Source organism: Podarcis bocagei (genome assembly GCF_964188305.1).
Source record: "Podarcis bocagei genome assembly, chromosome: 1".
Classification (NCBI taxonomy): domain Eukaryota; kingdom Metazoa; phylum Chordata; class Lepidosauria; order Squamata; family Lacertidae; genus Podarcis; species Podarcis bocagei.
In genome coordinates this window covers 66,985,857-67,013,667 of record NC_138125.1, presented here as the reverse complement: position 1 = coordinate 67,013,667, position 27,811 = coordinate 66,985,857, and the positions used below count along the sequence as shown (strand labels likewise).

Sequence of the window (27,811 nt, the reverse complement as noted above, 5' to 3'; positions counted from 1 at the left end):
CATATTCTTGGTGGCAGTGTCCTGCTTATGAAATGTGGATTCTGAGAAGAGTCAAAGTATAAAATGGTACATTGATTTAGGATGGATGCTTAGTTCTCGGCTTGCTAAACCATGGCCAGGAATGAGCAAAGAGACTTCATCTTCCTTGCTCTCTTTCCCTGCATGGACACCTTGGTTTAATATTCAACTGTAGTCATTGCATCCAAAATGAAAAACTGTGGTCTCCTTTCTTCAGAACATCCATTCTGGTTTAATTAAACTATTGGTCTTCAACAGGTGGCTTGGGACTCCCTAAAGGACTCTGGGACTGGTAATGGTAATATTCCTTCTTTTTATCTGCTGTGTACCTGATGATCAACTTGGAGTACAAATGAACACTCCAAGACTAACTGCCTATTTTAAAGGTGTTCATTTTGTTATATATTATAGGATTGATACAGTTTTCCTAAACCAGGAAAAACAGCTTCAGGAAATGTTGTGTGAAGCAGCTTTGATCTGTAGGATCCTGCACAATCTATCAGTAGCTTCATTTAATAAATGAATGCTTAACTTAGGGTGGGTTAAGGTCTTTGAAATAAGACTCTCTTAGTTGCCAGAGTAATTAAAGGCTGAACATATACTATATATTTTGCTGCCAGAAATATTTAGGGGCTATGTGTACTAAACTGATTCCAAAAGGCCAAAGTTAACATTTAGTTTTATTTCTTTTAAATACTTCATTAATTGCAAGATACAAAAGGAAAAAATTAATCTCATCTAAAAGTTCTTGGTGTCAATCCAGCAAAGACTGAACCAAGTGTAGAAGCAGTTTTCTGTGCTTGATTGTCCCAACTGTGTGCGCATGAATCCTTCCCCACCCCAAATGCTGTTGCTGAAAGAAAATAATCCACATCCAGCAATCTGTATCATATGGCTAGTTGTTTTCTTAAACCTCTGGCCCATGTGCCAATCTTGGCCTGCAAGGTGTTTGGGGCAAGCTATGTCCATCCATCCTATACCTGATTTCAGGCAGGTAAGGGCAGGGCTTGATTGAAACAGCATCCAAGTGGTTGTCAGGAGCCTTTGAAGTGCTGTACAAAGTCACGATAAGCAGGTCTATCCTTCCTTCACATCAGCAGATACGTTGGGAAAGCAATCTTGCTTAGCACTGAGCTTGGCTATAGGAATGAGCTCTGTGGACTTGAGTCTAGTGCTAAGTAAGATCACCCCCATTGGCTGATGAGAAGGGAGAGTGATCCTGCTGAATTTGGGCACACCAGAGAGCTCCTTAGAATTAATGTAGAATACTGCCACTTAAATCAGTGGGCTATATTTAGAGGAGGGGAGGCAATTTTTGCTGATCACTTCTTTCCTCTGTAGTCCCCATTGAGTGTTCTGGAGTGTTGAAGGACTGTCTGAAACAGCACAAAAGGAGTGAAGGAAGCTTCATACTGAATGAGGAATTGACAAAAATCGACTCCTGTTCCCCTTCCATGAGTGGGAACTTCTGCTAGAGATGTTTGCAGAAGGGCTACTCTGGATCCAAGCTACAGCGACAAACCAGACCATAAAAAGAGCATTAATTAATATTTCTGGATCCCAACAAAATAAAATGCAAAATGAATCTTCTCCCTTTCCATACAATGTGCACATGATGACGATCTTCCCAACAAAATTCTAAATCAATTCTATCACATCACCACAGCTATTTATTATGCCACAAATGGTATATATTTGCTGCCAACCTGAGAATATATATTTCTTGCCTTCTTGTGTTGGCACTTCATTTCTTAAAAAAAAAAAAGATATATGAAGCGCCTTTTAGATTTAACTAGTGTAGATGTAATAATCATGCCAAATTGGACTTCCGGGTCAGCGCCATCGGTGAATGGCGGAGTTCCTCCGACTGGAGGAACGGGCTCCGTGGAAACTGGGTCTTCCCGCTGCGGCGAAGGTGGGGACCCGCTAGAAATCCCAGGCGGAGGAAGCCTGGGAATGTGGGGTTCACCGGGAACCCCATTTCGGGGTGCCGGAGCGAAGTGGGGTGAGCGGCGCGGTGCTGCGAACTGATTGCTATTTTCACGGAGTGAAGCTGCACAGCCATTGCCGGAGAGCGCTGACTTTTTCCTGTGGACAACTGGAGTTAAAACAAGTACCCGTGAGTAGAAACGGAAAATTGGATCAAGAAATTTCTTAATTTGGTATCGAAGCGGGAAGGTTCAAAACAGGAAGTCCGCCTTCCGCTTTTTGTATATAGACTAAAGCAAAAACTTTGTAAGCTAAAGCCTGGAAAGCTGTCAAAAAAGTCTAAATTTCCTTCATTCAGAATTACTGAAACCCCCTTGGAAGCAGGAGAAAAGGGGGGAACTTTGTTTAACCCTAGCAGGAGAGGGAGTGAAGAAGGATAAGCTTCCACCGTCTCTAACCTGGGAACGGGGTGTCAGAGACAGAAACTGTTGGAGAGGTTCATTGACTGTGAATGGAACACTTTGACAGATAGCTAAAGAAGAGAAACAAGCTGATTCCAATGTTGCTTTTTGCATTTTAAAGAAACAAAATATCTGAAAAATATTTGAAAAATGAAAGTAATTTTCCTCTGCTGGACTTGCATTAGAAAAAAAAATGGATACAAATAGAAATTGTCTCCTCTAGAGGGAGCTTGTTAAATTGTTGCTGCAGTATACTTGAGGATCCAACAGCTGTGAGATTAAGATCGTGGGAACAGTCTTTTCTGACCTTGACTAAAGATGAGCTGGGAGGAAGATTGGGTGCTTGCTTTGTGCAAGACAAGTGCCTTGCTGGAACAGATGCACGAGAAGATGGACTTGATGAATGAGAAAATGGATTTGACTGTTGTGGTTAATAACTGTGGACAAACAGGGAACATTGATACAGAAATCATTCAGGGACCAACTCATGAATCTGTACTGACTGGGCAAGTGCAGATGACAATGGAGGAGGATGCGGTTGCACCTCAAATAATACAAATGGAGAGACCCGAGGCCCTACAGGAGCATAAGCCGCTGTCATTGAAGACTGAAGTTGGAGTGGGCCAGGGGGAGTCTGGAGCTGAGGAGGTTCCTAACTTTCGAGAGACCTTGAAATATGTTTTTAAATACTTTTTTGATTATATTGAGGACTGTGGGGAATGGGCGGGTTTGATGAAGGGAGATGGAGACAATTTTGGGTTGGAATCCCCCAGAGACCTACTCCTCAATGAGAAAGGAAAAAAATTAAGAAAGAGACCAACAAAAGACAAGGAAAAGGGCAAGTATAAACAAGAAGAAGAATTGCAGAAGGGACATGGAAGAGACTTAAGGGCCTCAGACATAAGGCTTCCAGGTTGATGGACTAGATGGAATGGACAGTAAGGACTGACACGATCCGAGACCAGGAAGAAGAGACGTTGGATGAAGATTGGAAGAAAATTTATAAAGAAAACTTTTTATTTAGGGAAGTAGTTTAAAATTAATGAATATTAGGGAAAATGTTGGAATGAAACTATATGACTCTAGCAGAAATGATACCAGGAGTTATGTATATTTGGAAACTAAGATCCAAGCTTTAAGGTATTTTAGGGTAAGATAAGGTTAAATAAATTAAGGTAATTTGAATAACAGAATATGGGGAAAGATGAAAAGTATTTGTTTTAACTATTAGGTTAAATTGTTAAGATAATTTTTTTTTAACAAAAATTGAGAAAGATGGAAAGAATTTGCTGAAATAACTATTTAAACTAGAATACAAAAATGGAGGTGCGAGGAGGTCAATGAAACAAGCAAATGGAAGTTATAGATATGTAATTTGGAATTTGTGTCTTTTTTTCTTTTTACCTTTTTGCTGTATTGTTGTATTGGTTTTTGTGTTTTTTTTCTTTTTTGTGTATTATAGTGTTGTTGTTTTTTATTTTTATTTTTCTTTTATTATTTTGAAACTACTAATAAATATTATTCAAATAATAATAATAATAATCATGCCAAATTGGTAAAATAAGATATCCACTCTCTTCCAAAATGCCTAATGCTATTTTTTTTCCTATTAAAGTTGAGTTCATGCAGCAAATATTCAAGCTGACTATGTAAAGCTGCATCGACACTATATATATATATAAATATATATGCAGGTTTTGGTGTTTTCGGGTATCTTCCCGTGTAAGAGTTGGGGTGTCTAGGCGACGTTTCGACGAGGTCTCACTCGTCATCTTCAGGCTGGTGCTTTCGGCTTCTTGTTACTAGAACAGAGCAGGATCTCAGTGTTTGAGTTCCTATAAATACTGTTGAGGGGGTGTGGTGTACAGTATTTATAGGAACTCAAACACTGAGATCCTGCTCTGTTCTAGTAACAAGAAGCCGAAAGCACCAGCCTGAAGATGACGAGTGAGACCTCGTCGAAACGTCGCCTAGACACCCCAACTCTTACACGGGAAGATACCCGAAAACACCAAAACCTGCATTCCTGTACCCGTGAAAATCTACGAAAGCAAATAAATATATATATATATATATAGCCAGATTACCTAATAGTGGTGAAACGGTTCCGTCTCCACTGGCTTTGCAGACAGAGCTTTAAGTTATTATCAAAGATGCTGAATGGATGTCACAAAAGATGTCCTTGTCCTATACACAGTCATCTGTGTCTCCCTTATTTCATTAGCCAATTTGTTACTAAGCAACTCACTTGCAACAGGAGGTATTTTAGAAGTAGAGTGAATACCATCATTACTACTTAGTTTCATTCTAAGACTTTCACTCCCAGACCATTATGTATCCATATGGCAACCATAGGAGAGTGCTTCTGGATCCAGCTCTATACCTGGAGGCTCAGGCAGTCTCAGTGGTTAGAATTGCCTTTTACTAATGGTGACTGGCTTGACAGCTAAAGCCATTCATGGACTGATAAAGCCTTGCCACAGTAGTTCATGCATTGGTTACTTCCAATACTGGATTTCTGGGGCTTCACTCATGCTTGATCTAGAAGCTGCAGTTAGTGCAGAATGCTACAGCATGATTGCAGACAGGAGTGAGGCTTTGTCAGCATATAACACCCTTGCTCAGAGGTGTTACGATTTACCATATTAGCCCGAATAAAAGCCACACTTTTTTTTTTCAAATTCCGACTGTGACCTTACAAAAAATGGCTTTTACGATAACGCTGCTGAAACAGACATACGGTAAAATGGAACAAAGAAATGTTATATCGCCGATTTGCGAGCTTGAGTGCCTGCGGAACTGCAGCAATTGAAAAGCGATTTGCGGTTTTAGCGGTTGTACGGTAACTTTGGCGAGCTTGCAAGATCAAAGGCTTAAATTGGCTCTGAGTTACAATTTTCAACCTGTAACCCAATTTTAAGGGAGCGGCTTATATTCAGGTATTGTCTTTTTCTCTCCCCCCCCAAAAAAATTCTAAAGGTGTGGCTGATTTGCGGGTGCGGCTTATAAAGCCCTTAACAACCTGGGACCAGTTTATGTACAAGATCACCTTACCCAACATGTGCCAACTTGACCACTTTGATTGGCAGAAATGGCACTACTATAGGTGTCACATAATGCCCATTCCATTTTTGTAAGAACTCAATCACTTAGTTTGGCAGCATCTGCACTTTGGAACTCTGCCCCCCCCCCCCCATTGATATCAAGCAGGTGCCTTCACAGTATTCTTTTTGGCACCTGCTAAAAACACTTTTGTTTAGATAAGCCTACCCAGATGCTTAGAAAGTTGGGGTAATTTTTATCTGTTTTTGTATTTTAACTTTTGTATGCTTTAAAGTATGGTTGTAATTTTTTCTTGATTTTCTTGTTTTATCTTTTTGTAAAGCATTTTGACACTAATTCTGGGCCAGAGGAGCTAGGACAGCAGTTGCCGACCTCAGAAGACACCAAGGGGGCTGTGAAAGGTACAGTGCACAGAATGATTCCTGTCACCCCCCAGAGCGGAAAGAGAAGGAGGAGATGGACTTGGAGAAGTCTTTTTCCATTCTTGATCTAACCCCTTCAGATCCAAGGATGAGTATGGTGATAACTCATTTGCTACCTTCCATGGTGACGATACTGAAGAAAGGGAATTGCAGCCTGGAGATGAAAAGCTAAGAGGAAGGAGTAGAAAGTACTCAAACCATAAGTACTCCTGCCTTTGTAACTAATCCCAGCAATACAGTGTTACCTCTGGTTACGTACTTAATTCATTCCGGAGGTCCGTTCTTAACCTGAAACTGTTCTTAAACTGAAGCACCACTTTAGCTAATGGGGCCTCCCACTGCCGCCACACGATTTCTGTTCTCATCCTGAAGCAAAGTTCTTAACCCGAGGTACTATTTCTGGGTTAGCGGAGTCTGTAACCTGAAGCGTCTGTAACCTGAACCGTATGTAACCCGAGGTACCACTGTATCAAAATAAGCTCCAAGCGACAAGAGGGGAAGACTTAAGAAGAGAAGTGCTTTTTTAAAAAAGAAAGTAAAAGTTGATTAGTTTTATTACTTCCAGCAAGTCGTGGTTTTGCAAACTTAATCTAAAATAAGCATCATTTTGATATAACATGGATTCATCTAACCTCTAAATTGCTCTGGATAATTAAAAAAGCCCACCTAATTTTATTACAGAATTGATATAATGAATGATAGCACAATCCTATGTATGCTTAGGGGACGCGGGTGGCGCTGTGGGTAAAAGCCTCAGCGCCTAGGGCTTGCTGATCGAAAGGTCGGTGGTTCGAATCCCCGCGGTGGGGTGCGCTCCCGTTGCTCAGTCCCAGCGCCTGCCAACCTAGCAGTTCGAAAGCACCCCCAGGTGCAAGTAGATAAATAGGGACCGCTTACTGGCGGGAAGGTAAACTGTGTTTCTGTGTGCTGCACTGGCTCGCCAGATGCAGCTTTGTCACGCTAGCCACGTGACCCGGAAGTGTCTCCGGACAGCGCTGGCCCTCGGCCTCTTGAGTGAGATGGGCGCACAACCCTAGAGTCTGTCAAGACTGGCCCGTATGGGCAGGGGTAGCTTTACCTTTACCTTTATGTAGAAGAAGAGAAGAGTTTGGATTTGATATCCCGCCTTTCACTCCCCTTCAGGAGTCTCAAAGCGGCTAACATTCTCCTTTCCCTTCCTCCCCCACAACAAACACTCTGTGAGGTGAGTGGGGCTGAGAAGTTCTACAGTGTTCAAAACTACTCTCAGGTAACTGTGCATAGGATTGCCACGTACAGTTGTGCCCCGCAAGACGGAAAACTCGCTAGACGAAAGGGTTTTCCGTTTTGGAGGTGCTTCGCAAAACAAATTTCCTATGGGCTTGCTTCGCAAGACGACAATGTCTTGCGAGTTCCTGCTGTTTTTTCTTTCTTCCCCCCCTTTTTCTAAGCCGCTAAGCCGCTTATCAGCTGATCCGATCAGCAGATAAGCCTCTAAAAGCCGCTAATAGCGCTAATCCGTCAATGGGCTTGCTTCGCAAGACGAAAAAACCGCTAGACGAAGAGTATCACAGAACGGATTCTTTTCGTCTTGCGAGGCACCACTGTACATATTCAAGTTGTGAAAAATATAAATATTTTCCCCACAAACCATCTTAATGTTAATTCATCATCATCAGATTGTAAATTCATAGCACTGAATTTGCAAAGAATCAGAGTATAACAATTTAATTAAAAACATTGTCTTTTAAAATGTTTCCAAATGCCCAATGAAGAGATTTTATATAGTACAAGAAACATATGTCTCATGTCATGAAAACTGCACTTGAATACACAATATAGCTCCATAAATAGATTACACTTGAGATAGCCCAAAGAAAAAACCCCACACAAATTGTAGAAGAGGTTGTACATGTGTTAAATCACAAAGTCAAAGTGTAGAAATATTATTCTGACACTGTGAATGAATGTCACTTGCATACTTTTTCAAAATGATTTCTGAAGACATATTAAAGGCGATTTGTGTTCACATAATCATGGTTTGCACTATTCCTTAGTGCTTTTAATAGAAGATTAAAAGCATTATTTGGGTTTCTTCCTTCAATTGGAAGGCTTATTTTTCTTGTTTGACTTTCCTGTTTGGAAAAGCCTTACATAAAAAATTACAGAGAATTAGAGATTGCTAGTAGTTGTCCTCTCCATCTTCTCCATACCTCACACTGACAGAAATCTAAAATGATATGCTGAATTTTAGCTGAATCTAATTTTATAAAGTCAGTTAACAGCTAGGGACTTTAGGGTCGTTAGATTTCTATTGGAATGGGGTTGGAAAAGATGGAGAGAACAGCTAAATTTTGCTGTATATGGGCTGAGATCCAAGGAGGTGTTCCCAAGGACTTGGCTATGCCCAGTAATAATTATTACCTTTTGCTATACTGCAAACCTTTTTAAAAACTTCCCCTCAGTCTCCACCTTGGTTTGCTATGTGGCAGGTAAGTATGTTGTTGAAGAAAAACAGGGCAAAAGGGGCTATGGTTTTATGGAACCAGTTGTGAGGGTGCTCCCACCATACCATGTAGCAAATCACTTTTGAAACGGAGAAATTTTCAAAAGTGATTTAGTTAATGAAACTTCAGCACAACAAATGAATGAATGAGTGAGTGAATGAATGAATGAATGAATGAATGAATGAATTAATAAAAACCCCTCTAGACATGCTCAAGTCCTTGTAGTTCTTTGGATCTGATCCCAGCCAAAATGCATCAGAGTTCTCACAAGATTTATTTGTGAAAGTGGTTCTTGGTGTCTTCTAGTTTAGGATTAACAGAGAATATTTTTTTATCATAATCCCAAACTCAACAGTGAAAGTTGAATTTAAACATTGAAATCAGTGCAGTCATGATTACATCTTTACTCAATTTAGAAGGGGAACACTGCTTCTGATCTCTGAACTGACAGAGCGTATAAAAGGGCACAGACAGTTATTTAACCAAAAGCTTCAAAAAACATCATAAAAATAATATTTAAAACTGTATTTAGATAGATAAAGGAAGTCGGAGCAAAACTGACTATTCCCTACTGTGGTTTTTAAGTTTAAACAGCTCTTAAGTTTAAACAAATGTACCCAATTCAAGCACAGATAATGCAGCAACAAATCATCAAAGGTGGAATAACATCACTAAATGTAAGATTTTATTTTCATGCATGTATGTATATTGGTAGAACTAGCTGAGTGGGTTAGATTGCCTATCAGTACATGAGACCTTAGTGGAAGTAGACAATCATCAGACTGGTTATGGAGCAGCCATCAAGAGTGGAAAAACAGAGTATTGGAACAAGATCAGTAAAAAAAAATCTTTTTGCTCCATGTAATGCATGGAGTTCAATTTCAGTAAGCAAGAAAAGTAGGAAACTTGAATGACTAAGAGATGGCATTACCAAGGTCAAAGACTATTTCTGAATGAATAATCATTGTATAACCAACTGTAGTTACTATTTTTAATATACTTATGAATTAGAAACAGTATCCTAAATGCCACAAGAGGAATGAATATTAATAGGCCAATGACACATTTTGAACAGACTATTGCATAAGAAAAAAGTAAAGGGCTCCTGTGAAAAATATACAAACTTGTGTTATTTACAACCAATGCAAATGGCTCTGTGAAACAAAACTGGGGAGGATTATTCAATATTAAAATAACTGAAGATGAATGGAAATAGGTATGTAGGTATGTAGAAACTAAATTCATTTCTGGTAGACATGACATTAAGAGAGAACTATACTCAGTTCACCTATTGTAATACAATATAGATGGTACTACACACGGGACGCGGGTGGCGCTGTGGGTTAAACCACAGAGCCTAGGTCTTGCTTATCAGAAGGTCGGCGGTTCGAATCCCCGTGACGGGGTGAGCTCCTGTTGCTCGGTCCCTGCTCCTGCCAACCTAGCAGTTCAAAGTGCAAGTAGATAAATAGGTACCGCTCCGGCGGGATGGTAAATGGCATTTTCGTGCGCTGCTCTGGTTCGCCAGAAGCGGTTTAGTCATGCTGGCCACATGACCCGGAAACTGTACGCCGGCTCCCTTGGCCAGTAAAGCGAGATGAGCGCCGCAACCCCAGAGTCGGCCACGACTGGACCTAATGGTTAGGGGTCCCTTTACCTTTACACACAGTTACAAAAAGCAAAACTGTATTGAGATTTGTCAGATTCATAGCAGAAGAAGATGCATATTTGCCAACATTTGGTTGGAATGCCTTTGGATAAAAAATATATATCAGTAAGACATCATAAATAGTATCAGCTGGGACATTTGTGATCCAAATGAATGCCCCAACGTTACTGGGAGCAATTAAGTGACAAGTCAGGAAGGAGCATGTAAGTATGTTGACTATAGCATGTATTCTATTAGCAAGAACATGGAATTCAGCTGTTTTGCAAATGATTGGTCAGCGGGGAAGAAAGATTCAGATTACCATATATATGAATAAAATTATGGCTTATAAGTATAGAATCATAGAATTGTAGAGTTGGAAGGGAACCTAAGTGTCATCTAGTCCAGCCTTCTGCAATGTATGGGAAGAAAGAAGTTACAGTGGTACCTCGGGTTACATATGCTTCAGGTTACATACGCTTCAGGTTACAGACTCCGCTAACCCAGAAATAGTGCTTCAGGTTAAGAACTTTGCTTCAGGATGAGAACAGAAATCGTGCTCCGGTGGCGCGGCAGCAGCAGGAGGCCCCATTAGCTAAAGTGGTGCTTCAGGTTAAGAACAGTTTCAGGTTAAGTACGGACCTCCGGAACAAATTAAGTTCTTAACCAGAGGTACCACTGTATTCTGCAGAGTCTTCAGAAACACTGCAATTTGTTGTAGAGTTTTTCTTAACAATTTAAATGCACCCTGTCCTGCTTTTTATTGGTTTGTTGCTTCCTGTTTGGCTAATTTGTTCGTTCGTTAAGTAATTGAGTTAGAAATATGATATAAAACCAGGAAATGAGGATCTTTATAGACCTCTGTTAAATTAGAACTCATCTTTGTTTCTGGTGAAAGTAGCTGGTAATGTTGTTGCTTTCTATGATTTTATGGGAAAGAATAATACAACTCTAATGGTTTGGGAACAGTGTTACATCCTAGGGCCAATTTAAGCATTTGAAATTGTACCCTTGGGGGGTACAGCTGGACGAAGGAAGTAGAATCTGATGGCGTATCCCTTTTAAAGCCAGCACTTCCTGGTGATTTGCATGAGTATAGCAGTCTAGAAAGGCATTGCTGTTTCCAGAAATGCTCAGGCTACTCCTTTTGGAGAGATTTTCATATGTCTGAACCATTCCTTAGGAATTATTCTCATTCTATTCAAAGATTATAATTTTCATCTTATTTGTAAACAGGTTTCTATATTTAAAACTGACACTACTTAAATATGATAGTGCACTTAAACGATCAGATAAATGTTATATATCTAGTGGAGTGAATCAGGCATTCTAGTTAAAATACAAGTGCCCTTTATTTTATGACTGACTAAATCATTAATCAAGATAAGTATGAGGAGACCAGTTTACTGTACTGTCAACTGCCCGGCAACCATTCATAAGAATTGTTTTTAGTAGCACTGCTGTTCCTGGAGACCATGGCTGTGTTAGCATATGCCCTTTTCATACTCTGTTTTAGATGGAAAAATAAAGAATTCAAAAAAAAAAAAAGAAAAACTCATTAATGGACAAATTTTCAAAAATACAACTGGCATCTTAAAACTTCCATTGAATCATTTAGCTGAACAGCAAGATTTTATGGAATGAAATTTAATCCTACTTTCAGGATTAGAGTACATGCAAATTAATATTTTATAAGAAGTTACACTTCTAAAATGAAATATTACTTTAACTATGAATAAATGCACACAATTAAAATTATCCCAGTTTCAGAAAGTGCTAAGAAAAAACTTAACAACCTTGTTCAAACCTACTATTATTCCAAACACCAATTCATAATACTGTTACATTTTCTCACCTACCAACCCACACAATCAATATAATTTCTCCACAATCTCTCTTTCTGTTTTGAACATCTTTCTTACCAACTACACACTCACATTTTTGCATAGGCAGAGAATGTATAGTGCATTTGCTTTTTATTGCTTCACATGAAAGAATTACAACCATTCAAAGTTATTAACAATGAAAGAAGCACAATGATATACACTGAAGAGGCACGACAAATTATTTTAAAAATAGTACACAGAAATATGAAAGCTACAGGGCACTTGTCTGCCAATTTTTTTAACCATCTAAAACCTAAGTTTGCAAGTTTGGAAACTGGAGAAGCAGAGATTTTACATGCATTTATAGGCCCACTGACTAAAGTGAGATTTAGGACAATATGCACACTATAATTAATGCTAGCTGCTGGTGAAGGGGGCTTCACATTATATTTTATTGCATCGCAACTAGACCCTCAGCTGTAGATCTCCTTTCTACTGGAATTAGGTAACATTGCTTGAGTGCTGAATTGGTGCCTGGAGGTAAAGGGATGGATGGAGGGCAAAAGGTTGAAACTGAATTCCAACAAGATGCAAATATGGTAAACTGGTGGTTGTCAGATCCAGGATAGAGGTTCATGACTTGCACTCCAAGTATGTAGCCTGAGAGTACTCCTGGATCACACCTTGTAAAGGCTTAGGTAGTTGCAGTGCCTGTTGCTTGCTCCAGCCATTCCTGGATATGGATAGATTGCCATGGTTATCCATGCCTCAGTAACTTCCTAATTTGATTGACTGAGATATAATTTAATGAAGTTATTATTACCGTATTTTTCGCCCCATAAGACGCACTTTTTCCCCTCCAAAAATGAAGGGGAAATCGGGGTGCGTCTTATGGGGCGAATGCCTGCAAGCCTCGCGCGCCCGGCAGGAGGTCCGACCGGGTGCGCGAGGCTTGGGGCGGCAGCCTGTCGCCCGAAGCACGGGGAGCCCTCTGGAGGGCTCCCCCTGCTTCGGGCGAGTGTCTGCAAGCCTCGCGCACCCGGCAGGAGGTCCCACCGGGTGCGGGAGGCTTGGGGCGGCAGCGGACTGCTTGCCGGCATGCAGAAGCTTGGGGCGTGCTGAGCTCAGCACGCCCCAAGCTTCTAGGTGCGCGCAAGCAGTCCGCTGCCGCCCCAAGCCTTGCGCACCCGGCGGGACCTCCTGCCGGGTGCGGGAGGCTTGGGGCGGCAGCGGACTGCTTGCCGGCATGCAGAAGCTTGGGGCGTGCTGAGCTCAGCACGCCCCAAGCTTCTAGGTGCGCGCAAGCAGACCGCTGCCGCCCCAAGCCTTGCGCACCCAGCGGGACCTCCTGCCGGGTGCGGGAGGCTTGGGGCGGCAGCGGACTGCTTGCCGGCACGCAGAAGCTTGGGGCGCGCTGACCTCAGCTTGCCCCAAGCTTCTGGATTAGCGCAGCGCACCTGGGGGGGAAATAAATTTTTTCCCCTTTATTTCCCCCCCTAAAATCTAGGTGCGTCTTATGGGCCGGTGCGTCTTATGGGGCGAAAAATACGGTAAGTTTTCTATGTGGAGTCATTTATTACATACTATATTATGTTCTGACCCACCATGCAAGCTTTGAGCGAAGGGCAGGATATGAATACTGAAAACAGAGACAGAAAAAATAGTTAACAGCTATTTATTCCCAGATAATGTAAACATGGCTATTCTCCTCCTACATCTGGTGTTCATAAGCTCTCATCCTTGGCTTTTTTTGAACTCTTTATTTCTGCACATCCCTTAAAGTTTATTGTCACTACATTATAATGTTCTGTGGATTATATTCTATTATTACAGTGTTTTAATCACAGCCCCTTCTTTTTTGGTACCTAAAAGCGCAGTTGCACAACTTCAGCATTTTCTGTTTCTTTAATATTTTTTTCTTTGCCCAACATAGTATTATAAACCTTGATAATGTCCCCTTTACTTAATTGTCCTTTTACTAATCTAAAAAGCTTTCATCTTCATCGGGAAGATGGATCAGCCCTCTGATTTTAGTTGGCCTTTCTTCCGACACCATGATCTCATCAATGCACTAATACTCTGCATCTTTGCCTACTTGGCCTGGCATATAGAACAAGTAGCATTTCCAGAAAGTCCTGAACTTCAGCCTCCCACTTAACAAATAAAAGCTGGCTTCTGTGATCTCGCAACCGCAGTTCTTAATGTCGTTTGTAATCTTATGTACCACAATCTGCAACTCTTCCAAAAAAACAACACGCATTAGCAGTTTGCCTACTCAGTTTATATCCATGAATTCCACATCAGGCAGACACGTCATACGACAAACATATTACAAATTCCATTACCAATGTTTCTAATGATTTAATTTCCCACTACATAGACATCACCAATTAACCCTGGGAGTATTCATTGTCTAAGGGCACTACATGATCTTCCTCTTGTACCCTCAGTTCTAGGGCACTTATACCTTGAGACAAATACTTCTTTTGCTTCAAGTGGCGCTTAGTCCTAGCTAGAGTGGAAAGCTCAATTTATGTTTTGTGTATGTTCCTTCCACAGACCCTTCTGCTCTATTTCAGCAGTACTCTTAGAAGTTCACAATGAAAATAAGGCTGAGATGGTCTGCCTTTTAAAAACTTTCTCCACGTTATTTTATACAGGTAGTAGATACTTCAAACATATAAAGCCCGGGTGGCATTGCGACTGCTGCACATTTATTCAGAATGGAGCCACAAATGTCTCCAGGAACAACAGATGTGATGATGTGCCATCCCTCTGAAGAACAAAGTATCAGGGGGAAACTATGGTTGCACCCATGGGCAAAGTTTTTAAAAAGCCAGTCTTCAAAGCACTTCATCTACTATAAGCTCTCCAAGTATGAAACCTGAGTGATAATAATGGCCCAATCTGTCTTTTCACTTTGGAATGTGAACCGAACCAATTCTTTGACTATCCCTAGTTCTACCAAGATATTTATTGACACTTAAAAACATCTGAAGCATAGAGCAGTTTCACATGCTTCTCAAATATTCAATTATACACCAAGTACAGTTTTTGTTCCTCTCTGACAGAAAGGGAAATTATGCTATAGTTAAGTTTGTTACTATATTATATGTATCATATCACATATTGCTAGTATCAACTGAGGAAAATAACTGATATGCAAGATACAGCAGAAATTTAGTTGAATTTTAAATATGATTATTGGATTCTGTTTTCCAGTTTTTGCTCAGTAGTACATGAAATGTTAATGCAATATTCAGAAGAACAATTCTTCAGGATAAAAAAAGCTCCTGATTGGCATCAGGCAGGATTTTGGCATTAGAGCAGATTTACACTTGATGACATGTCAAAGCCTTTAAACTAATACTGCAGGTTTCTATTTGATCACATGCTCATCTTTACAAAGATGGCACTCAACCATGCCAGGAAAATAAAATAAAATATATATCATACAGATATATCATACATATTATACATCTGGAAACTAAACCAAAACTAAAAGCAACAGGCAACTGCACCTTTTATCATAAAAGCTGAAGTGTTTTTTTCAGAAGAAATAGGGAATCAGAAGGCATGCACAATCCAAAACACCCCAAAACAGAATGAGGCATGAATTTGAATTAGTTGCCATACATATTATGACTAATACTATGCTACAACAAAGACTTTGAACTAGCAAGGATCACTACTGCTAACCTGACATCAAATAATAGCAAACAAAACAGCTGGGATTATATGGAATCCTTGAAGCTTTTCACCATAGTTGGTACATAGTTATGCATGCCAGTTTTATTATCTGCATAAAATTTCCAGCCAATGGCAAACTGCATAAACTCAACATTTAATGAGGCATGCTGTCACCATGAGTCATACTTCCAATTTGCATATGTGAAAGACATAAGTAAATTCATTCAAATTCATGCAAATTTAAAGTTGCCAATTACTAGCAGTGAGTATGAGCTAATTTTAAAAGTGTCTGGGATACCTTCAAAGACAAAAGGCATCAAAATGGTTTATCCTGATAATCAAGAATCTTCTACAGGGCATTCTGTAATTCTAAAAGAATCTGATTTACTTAACAGATTAGTCCCCACCCAGGAGACCAGAATATGCACTCCATCCAGATTTGTGAGATCAGGTCACTGTTGCCACTAGAACAAAAGGAGAATTAGCTTCTGAGCTCTGTTTCAAAGGGAATTTGTTATTTTCTGAGCCCTAGAATTTCAGAAGTCATTGCTGCATGAGGCTCCTATATTGGACATTAGCTGGGATTTTTTTTATGGACCTGGAAAGTGGAGAAAGGTGTGCCACTGAACACCTGTAGATTATTACAGATGAAAAGAAGCATACAGAATTCTAATATCAATGATATTGATTATGAAAGGCAGTAATCATGCAGAAAACTCTGGTCTATTAATGGGACCATACTCTGCTACTTGGAAAACTAGGTGCCAAAGGTTTTATGATAACCAATACTAAAATTATCATTTTAATAAACTCTGTCACTGACACCTGTACTAACAGTTATAGATATATGAGTTACCTACTATTTTTCCAGCGCTAAGTTTCTTTTAAATTACTCAGAATATGGTCATAATTGCTACATAACCACCAAGGCACTATATGTTATTTACATTGTTACTTGTGCAGTTTATTGTACAAACAAATAGTTACCGTAATCATATATAAAACATCTGCTTGTAAGAACAATTGGTTGTTAGGAATCATGCCAAACAAATGGAAAGCAATGCTAATACAACAACACATTATTAGGTAGTGTTACTTTTCAGGACTTTCCAAACAAATCCTTGCTATGGCTCAGTATATATTTTCCTCCCCTCCTCTTCATATACTTTCTTTTTACTATGAGATAACAAAAGGCGTCTTTCGTAAGCATTCTTTTCCAAGTAATCAAATTTTATTTACTATATATTTTACTATTAGGGTCTTTTGCTATGATCCTATGTGAATTTTGCTTGTATTAAAATGAGTGGAAACACATAATTGTTACCAACTACCAGAGTAATTATTTAGAATCTCTTACTAGCTGCCGTAATTGGGACTGCTTTTCCCCATATGAAACTGACTCAGACCCTGCAATCATCATCTGAGCACCCTCTTTGTGAGTCTCCTCCATGGACTCAGCTATACAGCTGCAAATAAAACATTCTAAGTGCAATATGCAAAGCATTTTCAGAACAGTTTTTATGTGTGTCTAGATTCCACCCCTCAGAGGTCTGGAGGATGGCAACACGAGAATGGGCCTTTTCTGCATTGGCTCCCTGCTTGTGGAATGCTCTCTCCAGGAAACCTCACCTGGCACCATTAATATAAAATCACCACTGCTTTGAACACAAATTGCAGTTTTTTGGGCTTATCATAAGCTGGTCAAAGAAACCCAAAAGAAAATGCAATAGTGTATTAACATGTCGTCACTCACTTTCATAACAACAGCGTAAATACAATTTGGTCTAAATATATAAATTGGCAATGTATAGGCTCTTACCCCTCCATACTGAGATATACGAGCTTTGAGAAACAAATGTACAGGCTTCAGTCATTTTAAGTTTTAAAGGAGTTGCTAGTTTTAGCTAGGATATATTGAACATGAACTAGTGATTAAATATAACAAAGTGAAGAGCACTAAACATTTGCGGAACATATCTTGAAGACACCCCTAGAGGTACAGCATGTTACCAGTTTAAATTTTGAAAGCCAATTAAAACATTGTTTCAACCAGTTCTGTTCCAGGCATAAAATCTGAAACTTTCTAAGTTACCTGCAATATCTTCCGGTGCCAGGCAAAAATGTTCATTTTCAACCAGGCCTTTGGCTGATTAAACGCTGTGTGTGTGTGTGTGTGTGTGTGTGTGTGTGTGTTGGGAAGGGGGGTTATTGGTAATTTTTGTTATTCTGTTATGCATTTTGTGGTCTTATTTTGTGTTTTTATGTTGTAAACTGCCATGATTTTTCAGATGAAGGGTAGTGTGTGTGTGTGTCTGTGTCTGTGTGTGTGTGTGTGTGATGACAGTAGCAGTCCTGGGTCAACATTAGAAATTCTGTCCCAGTAGCCTTTGCATGCAGCTTGCAGAGACCCCTTAATCGCAGGACAGATATATCCACAGACCCATGACAAACAACCTGGCCTTCCTTAGGAAAGGGAAGGCCTCCCACTGCAAGACAGATGCACTTATTCAGTCACTGGTTGCACTGGGTGAAGGCAATATCACACCATGCTGCCTGGGTATGCTGGGAAGGGCTGAGTTCCCTTGCTGCCCCAAATTTTTGTTAAATGCTGAGAAGGCAGCCAGAGAAGCCACGATGAAGATGGAGCACTCTGCTTCATAGTAAACAAAAAAAGTGGGAAACTACCAAAGCCTCTTCCAAACTAGGACTACTCTGGGGGAGCAAACCTGGTAGTCCCACTCAAGTTGCAAGTTGGTTATTGAACCTGTTGGCGGAAAACAGAGCAGTTCGGGCAAAGTGCAGCAACAACTGCTGGAGAAACAAAATCGTGGCCCCCCTCTTCAGCATCGCTTGTGGAAACCACCTGCTTCATGCCCATAAAACTCTGTGGTCCAAAGAAACACGTGGTGCATCTTGACTGGCCACATACTCATCCCACAGAGTGTCCCACTGACTACCTCTTCCAAGACCCCATGGACATAGAAGGGGTTTTTTTGTCGGGAGGGGGGATACCAAGCTGAGACGTCACACACAGAACATGGTGGGGATCAAAGATGAACATAAACTAGAAAGCCAAGAGGTAGATGGACAAGTACACACAAACCCACACTCCTTAAATAAAACAACACCACTGACTAAAAGCAGGTAGAGGAGGATAGACTGAGATTAACACCAAAACTTGCAAACTGACCAGAAAGGCTGAAAAAGAACTGGGCAACTAAACACACGAAAGGATCCCAACTGTTATTAATTGCAGGCAGGGTCAGTCTAGGAAGAGATGGATGACTCCTCCCCTGGAGAGGAGACAGAAGATTTCAGAAGACCCTGCCTGATTCTTCCAGTAGCAGGTGTCATCCCTATCAAGGAATGTCCTCTAGTCTCATCTTGCACAGAGGGATTTAAATGCTAACTCTCTCCATCTGTGCAAAGCTAGTACTGTATATCAGGGAGACAGATTCTAGCCTAGCCTGCTTTCTGACATTCTAGCTTTGCTCTAGTCTAGAAGGTTGCAGAGTACATGCATGAGGCACTTTAAAATAAGCAATACCCATGAGCCTTGTGTGAGGGTAAAGCTATGCCATGGGTACATATGGCTCAGAATATTTGCACAGTATCCTCCTTCCAAATAATCATGCTTAGGATTGTAGTCATTTATAGTTTTGTTTTATACATAGTGCCTTAAAAAACTTAGTGCATGTGTTCTGTACTCATTACTTCTTCTGGGCTTTTAACCACATATAATATTTCCTGTTCCGTATATTATTGAAATAGAATTTTCCAAGTGTGTTTCTATTTAATGACAGTGGCAAAAGGTTATTGTCCATGTTTGATGAAGAAGTTAGATTCAACAGGAAAACTTATTATTGCTACCTTGCACTTCATAATAAAGTATCACCAACACAAAAAAGTTAATTAATTTCTAATTCTTTATTCTTTTATTTAGGTTTTATGAAGGTTGATTGGACTTGCTCCATCATTTTACGGAAAATTAATTATTTCAAATACATGCACTACTTTATGCAACCTGCCTGATTTGCATTGAGGAAAATTCAGCAGAAGTAATTGAGGCACAAGCAAATACTGGCACTGACTGAACTCAATTTTCATTCCAAATTTCTACAAAATCCCAAGACACAACAATATCAGATGCAAGGGGGAAAACAAACAAAAGCAATGTGAAAAGGGAACATGAAGAGAGAATATTACAAGAATCAGAGAACAAAGGGATTGCAAAACTATTTTAGTGCCATAGATGAACAGTGAGGGCTTCATTCACGCAAGGTGGAATAAGATATCATATGGCATCCTGACAATTGATGTCTTCATTTAAATGTAAGAATTTACATTCTAATTAGAAAGAATTTACATCTTAATCAGAGGCAGCTGTATTATCTTGTTACTGTTTTTTTCAAAGGTAATGAACTAAAGTACTGCTGTGCTTTTTCAACCAGAAACTAAATAGACAGCATACAGTGTTATTTTATAGCCTACCTGCTGTAAGCTGTTATTAATATTTTCAAAGATTAAATTCCAGTTACAATCTTTTAAAAATAAAAATTGTATTTGACACCATTCAGAATGATATGATGGAGACTTATTTAAAATGTTTAACCAATACCTTTTATAACTTGCATTTTTGAGAGTTTGTACTTATGGGGTATTATTAATAAACCACCAATAAAACAAAATACTTTATTTTTAGACACTGCTAATAAGGTATTTTATCTATTGTAAAATAAAAGCTTTTGAGAGTTACAGAGTAGGAAAAAATGCAAGTTCTCCCTACTCAATTCTACTTTGAGACAATACTCTAAAAGCTATCAGCTTTTCTCGCAGAGCCATGTTAAAAAACCAGTATGTGAAATGAAATTAAACTGGAAAGATGAATGAGATAAACTACAGATTCATGAAAAACCCATGACTAGTAACTCTCTGTGCCTCAGTTCTCAAGGTAAAACCGGGGGTGGGGGGTGGAATTTGAAGAATTTAAACCAGCATTGTAGCTGTGCACCTTGTTTACTGTTGTAACACTGGATCTCTGCTGTCTTATTTAATAGCATTATATTTATCATTTAAAATGTGTTGTTATGACCTGTGGTTTTGAGAAATAAATTTCTTCTGAGTCTTCTCCTGATATTGCTATATTAAAAATAATATGTTAAATTCTAAAAATATGTTAAATTCTGAGTTGAATAAATGTTAAATTCTACACTTATCATAATTCAATAGAACACATATTAAATTAAAGCCATCTTTTTTGATGTAAAGAGGGGGGGGGGGGACCAAGGAAGAAAAATACTGGATGCCTGAGGCCAAGCATTATAAATACAATTCTACTGATTTTTTCTAGTAACTTTTTAATTTTACGACTATCAACTAAACATTACATTTTTTTTTTTGCCATTATCAACCTTGTCTCTTGAAAGTCCAGCACACCTTTCTGTGTTAGACAGATCTTCAAGTAAGCGATCTTGCTTAGTGTCCCAGAAAGGACTGTGGGCAGCACACTCAAAGCTGCCTTGAGATAAAAACAAAATAATGGGAAGGTGGTACGTATAATGCAAAATACTGTTGCAATTCTGGGGTAACAGCGTTGGGGATGCAAGGGCACCCATAACTGTTAAACTGAACTTCAGAAATTAATAAAGGGTAGAATTTAGCTGCTATTTGGGAGTATTGAAGGGAAGATGCCAGGCCAATGGAAAAATACAGGCTAAGCACCCTTTCAAGGCTGGGGCCTCACCCAGGATAGAAGCCATTAAGCATAACAAAAGGTTATGCCCCATCACAGGGAAATCCTTGGGCCTATGCCAACAGAGGCTGCCAAGGTTACGGTGAGCAATGACGGTAGGTTATAGGAAGATTGTCACCTTTCAAAATTAAGCTTGGAAGAGTGGGGAGAAGGGGGTCTAGCAGACAAAGAGGAGGAGTTGCTTGGCAATGGGTTTTCTGGGAAGGGAAAGCAGGAAGCAGAGAGAACTCCATGTGGGGGGCTGGAGGGCAAATGCCAAGAAGACAGGATGGAGACAAACTGTGGTAGAGGCACAAAGATGGCACTGAGAAAGCTTCTGAATGCAACACTAAGCTGCTGTGAAAGGCAAGCACCTCTTGAGATGCAAAGGCTGTAAACTCTGCTCTCCCTCCATCTGAACACAGGCTGTAAATATGTGTTAATAAACCACATTTCTTAAAGACATTTCTTAAAGATTGCTTCTTGATTCCCAATGGAAACTCAACCCAGGTAAGCACCTGGAACCCCTTGGAATCTTGCTACCGCTTGGCAGAGATTGGGAGTGGCGTTCACCCTTCATAACAATTCAAAAATAAACAAGTGTGCCTATGTTGTATAAAGGCTTTATTTAGCTATAAATCAATCTATTGTAACTGTTATAGGCAATTAGTATGCACTGTTGTTCAGGAAATGTTATGAATTGTGAACTTGGAAACTTGATTTAAATCAATTATTTAAATTGGCGTTTTTTTATTGGCGATGCAAGTAACAATTTAAATTACACTGATTTAAATCAATTTAAATTGTACCACTGGGGCTTCAGGGCTGGAGTCTTTGGACTCAGAGGATGGCATTATGGAATTAACCCAGTTCAGGAAGGTGGGGGCGAGACAAACTCCTGAAGTAGTGTTTCTAGGAAAGTGCCATCTCCCCATCTGACACTTCCTTTGAGTCCATGGCATCTCCCAAACCTGGGGGCTCTGACCCTGGAGTCACGACAGATAAAGGATTATAAAATGATGCATGATGTAGAGAAAGTGGATAGAGAGACGCTTTTCTCACCTTCTCTGAATGCTACAACTTGGATCAATCAGTGAACTGACTGGCAGGAGGTTCAGGACAGATATCCCCCTCCCCTTTTCCACAGTGTGTAATAGTCACACAGGACTTAATTAATCTAGCTTTTTACTGCAATATGACTTTAAAAGGAGACAAGCCAAACTCATGGAGGTTGAGTCTATCAATGACTACTAGTCACAGTGGTTATATTGCACCCTTCAGGTTGAAAGGCAGTACGCCATTAAAGACCAAGAACAAATAGGCTTTTGTGTCCTGCTTGGGGACTTCAGAGAGGCATCTGGTGGGCCACTATGGAAAACAGGATATTGGACCAGATGGACTGTTGGTCTGATCCAGCAGGACTCCTACTGTACTCTCTGTTCTTGACAACAAGAGGTGGAGTAGATAGAACCACCTGAAGGCCCAGATTTGTCCCCAGGGTCGCCACCACTCTCTGGGAGATACAGAGATCAGGAACTGATGGCAAATTTTTCTCTTTTGACATGGATCAAGCTGGGTCAGGATTCTAGCTAGTATGCACTTTTTCCAGCACCATGCTGTCAAAGACAGAAAAGAAAATCCATCAAGCTTACATATATTTGCCCACGTGGTTAACCTACATATTTCTTCCATGGAGGAATTTGTGGAAAAGGTTGCAGTTTAATAGAATGTGCCATGATCTCCAGTGCTGGCTGATTCCCCAGGGACTGGTACGCTAGAGCTATACATTTCTGCAGCCAGTGGGAAATGTGATAATGCTTCCCCCTAAAAAAGTACTTGAAAGGACACAAACCACACTTCTGTCTTTCTAATAGATGCTGTTTGTCCAAGTAAAAAAATGAATGCTTTATGGGTATCTACTTTGTGCCATGTCTTTTCCTGTGGATGCACAAGATGAGGGAAGAAGAAGAAAAAAGACAATTTCTTGTGATCTGTGAAAGGTTTGAGTTGCTTTTTGGCAGAGAAGTAGGATCTGTATAGAGGACTACTTTGTCCAGTTGGAACATACACAGCTGAGGTTCCAAAGACAATGCCGGCAGCTTATATGTGTGTCTAATGTATAGTGCATGGGTGCTTACTTTATTTGACCACCAAGAATATTCACTTTTTCCAAAGGTAGGTGTGACCACCCCACAGTTTCTCCCACACAATTTCAAATGCGGGCAACCACACACACACACACACACACACACACACACACACACAGAGAGAGAGAGAGAGAGAGAGAGAGAGAGAGAGAGAGAGAGAAACCCCTACACCTGCTCAGCAGATCTATGCAGATTTGCAGAGAAGAAGAAGTCAGCATCATCTTTTAACTCCTATAATATGAAGATCAGGCAGGGGGTAATTTGCAACTACATCAGGATGCTGGGTTCTGTCTATCCCAGAAGCATGTTTGCTTTGGTTATTTTCTTCTTTTTGTAGATGCTGCCTAAAATTGGTCTCATCTTGAGGGAAAGGGACAATTTGTTTGGTGGCTGGAGTTGCCAGTGAATTAACCCTTGCCTTGGCAACCAAGTATGCTGTTGTGGGACAAAATCTGGCATTTAAAATGTTGGTGCTCATCCCCTTGTCAGGCCCAGCCTGCAAGAATTCAAAGCCCCACTGGTATAGCTCCTTCAATGAATTTCACCCTGATTTCTAGCACCAGGCAATGTATTTTATTTATTGATTTATTTCATTAAATTTATACACAGCCTAATTGTAAAAAACCTCAGTGGTTTACTAAGTGGAAAAGGTATGCAAACCCAATGGCTAGTAAAACCTGTTGATAAGGCTTCCTTGCACAGTGTAGTGAGAACCTTCTCTGAGTTGCCTAGTCACCCAAGATTCTGCTGATGAAAATGACTATCACTGGCAACTCAAACCATAGCATCAGTTGTTGGAACACTTGCGGGTGGAACTTTAGTTCCTAATCCTGTACCACCCTCCTGCTGAATCACTGTGCAATCATGTTGTAGGTCCCTGCTACGTGTGCTGCCGAGATTGAGTATAAGCTTGTCTTGTTCCTATCAATATGTTTATGAATATCTTGGCTGAAGTGTCCATTCTCAGTTCTATGAGATCTTCTACAGTTCCCCATTTACAAGATGTAATTTAGAGATAGGCTTGGATGTAGGTGGCCAATGCACAAAACAAAATCCTGCTGCTCTACATGACTCCTAAGGGTTTCTTGTTCATATTTACAACCAGAGAGTTACTATCTCCCTTGCATCTGAATTTGCAACTCAAGTGCTAAGGAATATCTTTTCTCCTTGGAAAGGGAAATCATTACTTTTTACCTGTGCATAGTGAGGATTTTCTTTGAAATTCTCTTCTAGACATTCCCAGAAATTATAATCTCTTCAGGAGATGGAATACCATTTGCCTCCTCTTTATCCAAGGTGAGACTGTGAAATACCTTTGGGTATCTAAGCTTCTGGGGGCTTAATGGGACATTCTCAGGATACTGCAGGCTAATCTCCTTCCCCTCAAATTTCTTCTTTGTGCTTTCTCTGGATCTCTGTATCGCCGCCCCCCCCTCCCATGCATTCTCTCAGTCCCCAGCATTTTCTTTTCATGTAGTCTGTCTTTCTCTTCCTGTCTCCCTATGCTTCCACACAAATGTCAGGGCCTTAAGCCATGCAGCTGTGCTCCTTCCAGAAGTACTGAGACCCATCCCCAATGCTCTCCACCGCCTTTCAAGCTCCCCTCTGGGAAACGTTTGCTGTTGAGCAGCAAATAGCAAATGTTTGCAATACACTAGATGCCATTTTATTTCCTCTAATAAAAAAAAAATCAAAACACTACCTGCTGCCAAAATGGAGTTTTGGGGTACTGTAGCATAGTAGTTGCTAGGTGAGGTAAGCTAAGGTCACCACAATCTTTGCAATATATAAATGAGTTCTACTACTTATACTCTCCCTGCAGATACCAATGGAACAGATGGAGGTGGTGTTTTGAATGAAGGAGCAAGGACCAATGGCGACATCTGCCTATAGCAGTGGTGTTCAAACTTTTTTCAAAGAGGGCCAGATTTGATGAAGTGAAGGGCCATGGGGGTCGACCAAAGGGCCAACCAAAGATGTTGACTTTTTTTAGGATTGAAGTTACTGAGCTTTTCTTAGGGTTGGAGTTGTTGAGCTTCTTTTAGGATTCAAGTTGTTGAGGGTTTTTTAGGATTTTACCCTAGGAAGTAAACTGCCACAGGGGCTGGATTAAACCGACCGGCGGGCCCCCAAAACGGACTTTGGACATGCCTGGCCTATAGGCTTTCCATCATTCTGGTTCCCCTCCATCTGTCCCATCTTCTGTGTTTGTGTGGTGATGGTGGACAGGAGACCAAATACCTTTCCTGGGGAACCAGAAGGCTGGGGCAGGACACAAGGGACATGGAGACTATCCATGGAGCTCATGCAGTTTATTTCCCTCCTCTTGGGAAACTGTTTATAAAAAAACAAAAACCCAACAACCTAGGAGCAGGAAAGAAAAAAGAAAAAGACACCTTCCAGTGTCGGAAAATGCAGCTCTTCCTCTCTCCATCCTTCTAGACAGCTCTGTAAGGCTCCAGTATGAATGGTTCAGTGAACACCCCTTCCTCAAATATGACATCCATTCAGGAAGCCTGCCCACAGCTGTTTCCTTATTATTGCATGAAAAGAGCTGCCCTCTGTGCCTTCCATTCAACTATTACTGTATGAAGGAAGAACAGTTTCACAGATACTGCTATTGTGACTGAAGTAGGAGTTTCTTTGCTATTTATTCTAATTGGCTCACAATTTGTTTTTTCTATGGATATGCTAAGGAATGCAGGTATAAGGAAAAAGATCACTCCGCCAGCTGGCTCAAATATTCTTCCTGCAACAGAGGATTTAACACTCTGTCATCCTCAAGGCATTCTCCCTAAGACTTTTAAGTACCTATAAACCTGAAGCTCTTTATCTTACCTTCTAAATTAGGGGGTTTAACAATAAATTAGCTGGGGATACGTGTTAATCTGCGTAGAGGGGGGAATCAGATATCTTCGTTCATATTTTCCCGCTCTGCAAACAACTACATATTTAACCATGCACACATGCTCTCACAGAAATCAGTCATAGATAAGTCCTTGCTTTTCCCTACCTTGCTGCAAAACAGGTGACATTGGCTGTTATCTGAAGATGTGAATATCTTGACTGCTGCCACCTTTCAGCACTAGAAGAGGCTCCTAGCTGCCCACGGTATGAGCAACCATTCATGAAATGAGGTTATCTGACTGAGGAGGTCTGCCAGAGAATGGTCATGTCTGGCCAAATGGACTGCCAACAGTGCCCAATAGTTTCAGAACTACCGTGCTAGAGTCACGAGTGTATTGGAACTAGTTCCTTGCTTATTTGCGGCTCAAGGCTTTCAGGTGGAGATGGAGCTCATTCTGAGACCATGAAGTGTGTAGGTCTCTGCAGTCTGCTACTCAGCTAGTTCTAGACATGTTGTCAGTAACAAGGACAGAGGGTGCCAGTAACAGGTTGCTATGAGAGGTCCATTCCCCAAGGGAATTGTGAACTTGCACTATCAGGATTAGCATCAAACCCAGGTGATTCCAGTGCAGCTGAAAGATGCTCGAGAACCAGTGCTGGAGAGACCTAACACACCTAAGATGTGATTACCAGGGTTATTGCAATGTGACTCAAAAGCCTATTGAAAGACTAACAGAAATATTGGACATGCCTGCTAACAATTTTTAAGCCCTATGATACTGAGGAAGGCCAATGTGGTACCAAGGATGTCAGAAAGCTGGTCATAGGAGTGACAAGGAATCTGTTGTTGATATATGAGAACACTGTGATTTCCTGAACACAGAGGTAGGCAGTGATGGCCATTATGCACTTAGTAAAGAACTGACTGTTAAAAGATTAAATGGCAAGACCAGAAATTGGAACCAATGGCTTCCTAGGGTGAAGTGGAGAAAACACTAATGCTGTACAGAAATGTAAAAATATAGTTGAGGCATCGGTGTAGCCAGGCTTTTTGTGGGGAGGGGACAGGGTTTTGTTAGGGAGACAAGGTTTTGTTAAGGGGTCAGAACCTCAGATTTGTATTTATTTTTATTGATTTGGGGGAGCAGCTGCCCTCCTGACACCACCACCCCTTGGCTATGCCCATGAGGTGTGAACCAGTCTCCATGGTGTAGAAGCAGCATAATGCTGGCAAGGGCCACGTTTTGAAACTTCCTAAGCTTGATGAAGGTCCAGGATCAGCTTGAGACCCATGTCCTTTTGGGGGGACTGTGAAGTAGTTCTACTAAACCCCCTGAAGTCCAGTACCTCTGGCTACTGGTTCCACTGCTTCCTTGCAGAGAAGTGCCAACAACTTTCTAAAGAAGGAAAGGTGGTGGTGCAGCAAAAGTTCCTGTCAGGTGAGGGGGAGTTGAACTCTGCTGCACAGCCCATGCTTACAACAGCCACTACCCAGCCGCCTGAGTTTCACTGACTTGAATATGAAGGAGGTATGAGTAATGAT

General features: G+C 40.6%; 1 protein-coding gene across 2 annotated transcripts in view; it reads right to left on the bottom strand.

Annotated features, from left to right (window-relative positions):
• The window catches only part of ELP4 (elongator acetyltransferase complex subunit 4), a 161,341-nt gene that overhangs the window by 16,028 nt on the left and 117,502 nt on the right, over positions 1-27,811 (bottom strand). The window contains exon 10 of one of the 2 annotated variants that reach the window (XM_081165693.1): positions 11,987-12,645. The exons of the other annotated variant lie outside the window; for it this stretch is intronic. Within the exon in view, the coding sequence (XP_081021819.1) occupies positions 12,622-12,645 (24 nt within the window). The 3' untranslated portion in view covers positions 11,987-12,621. Of the gene's footprint in view, positions 1-11,986; positions 12,646-27,811 lie in introns of those variants that run through there. 2 annotated transcript variants of the gene reach the window in all.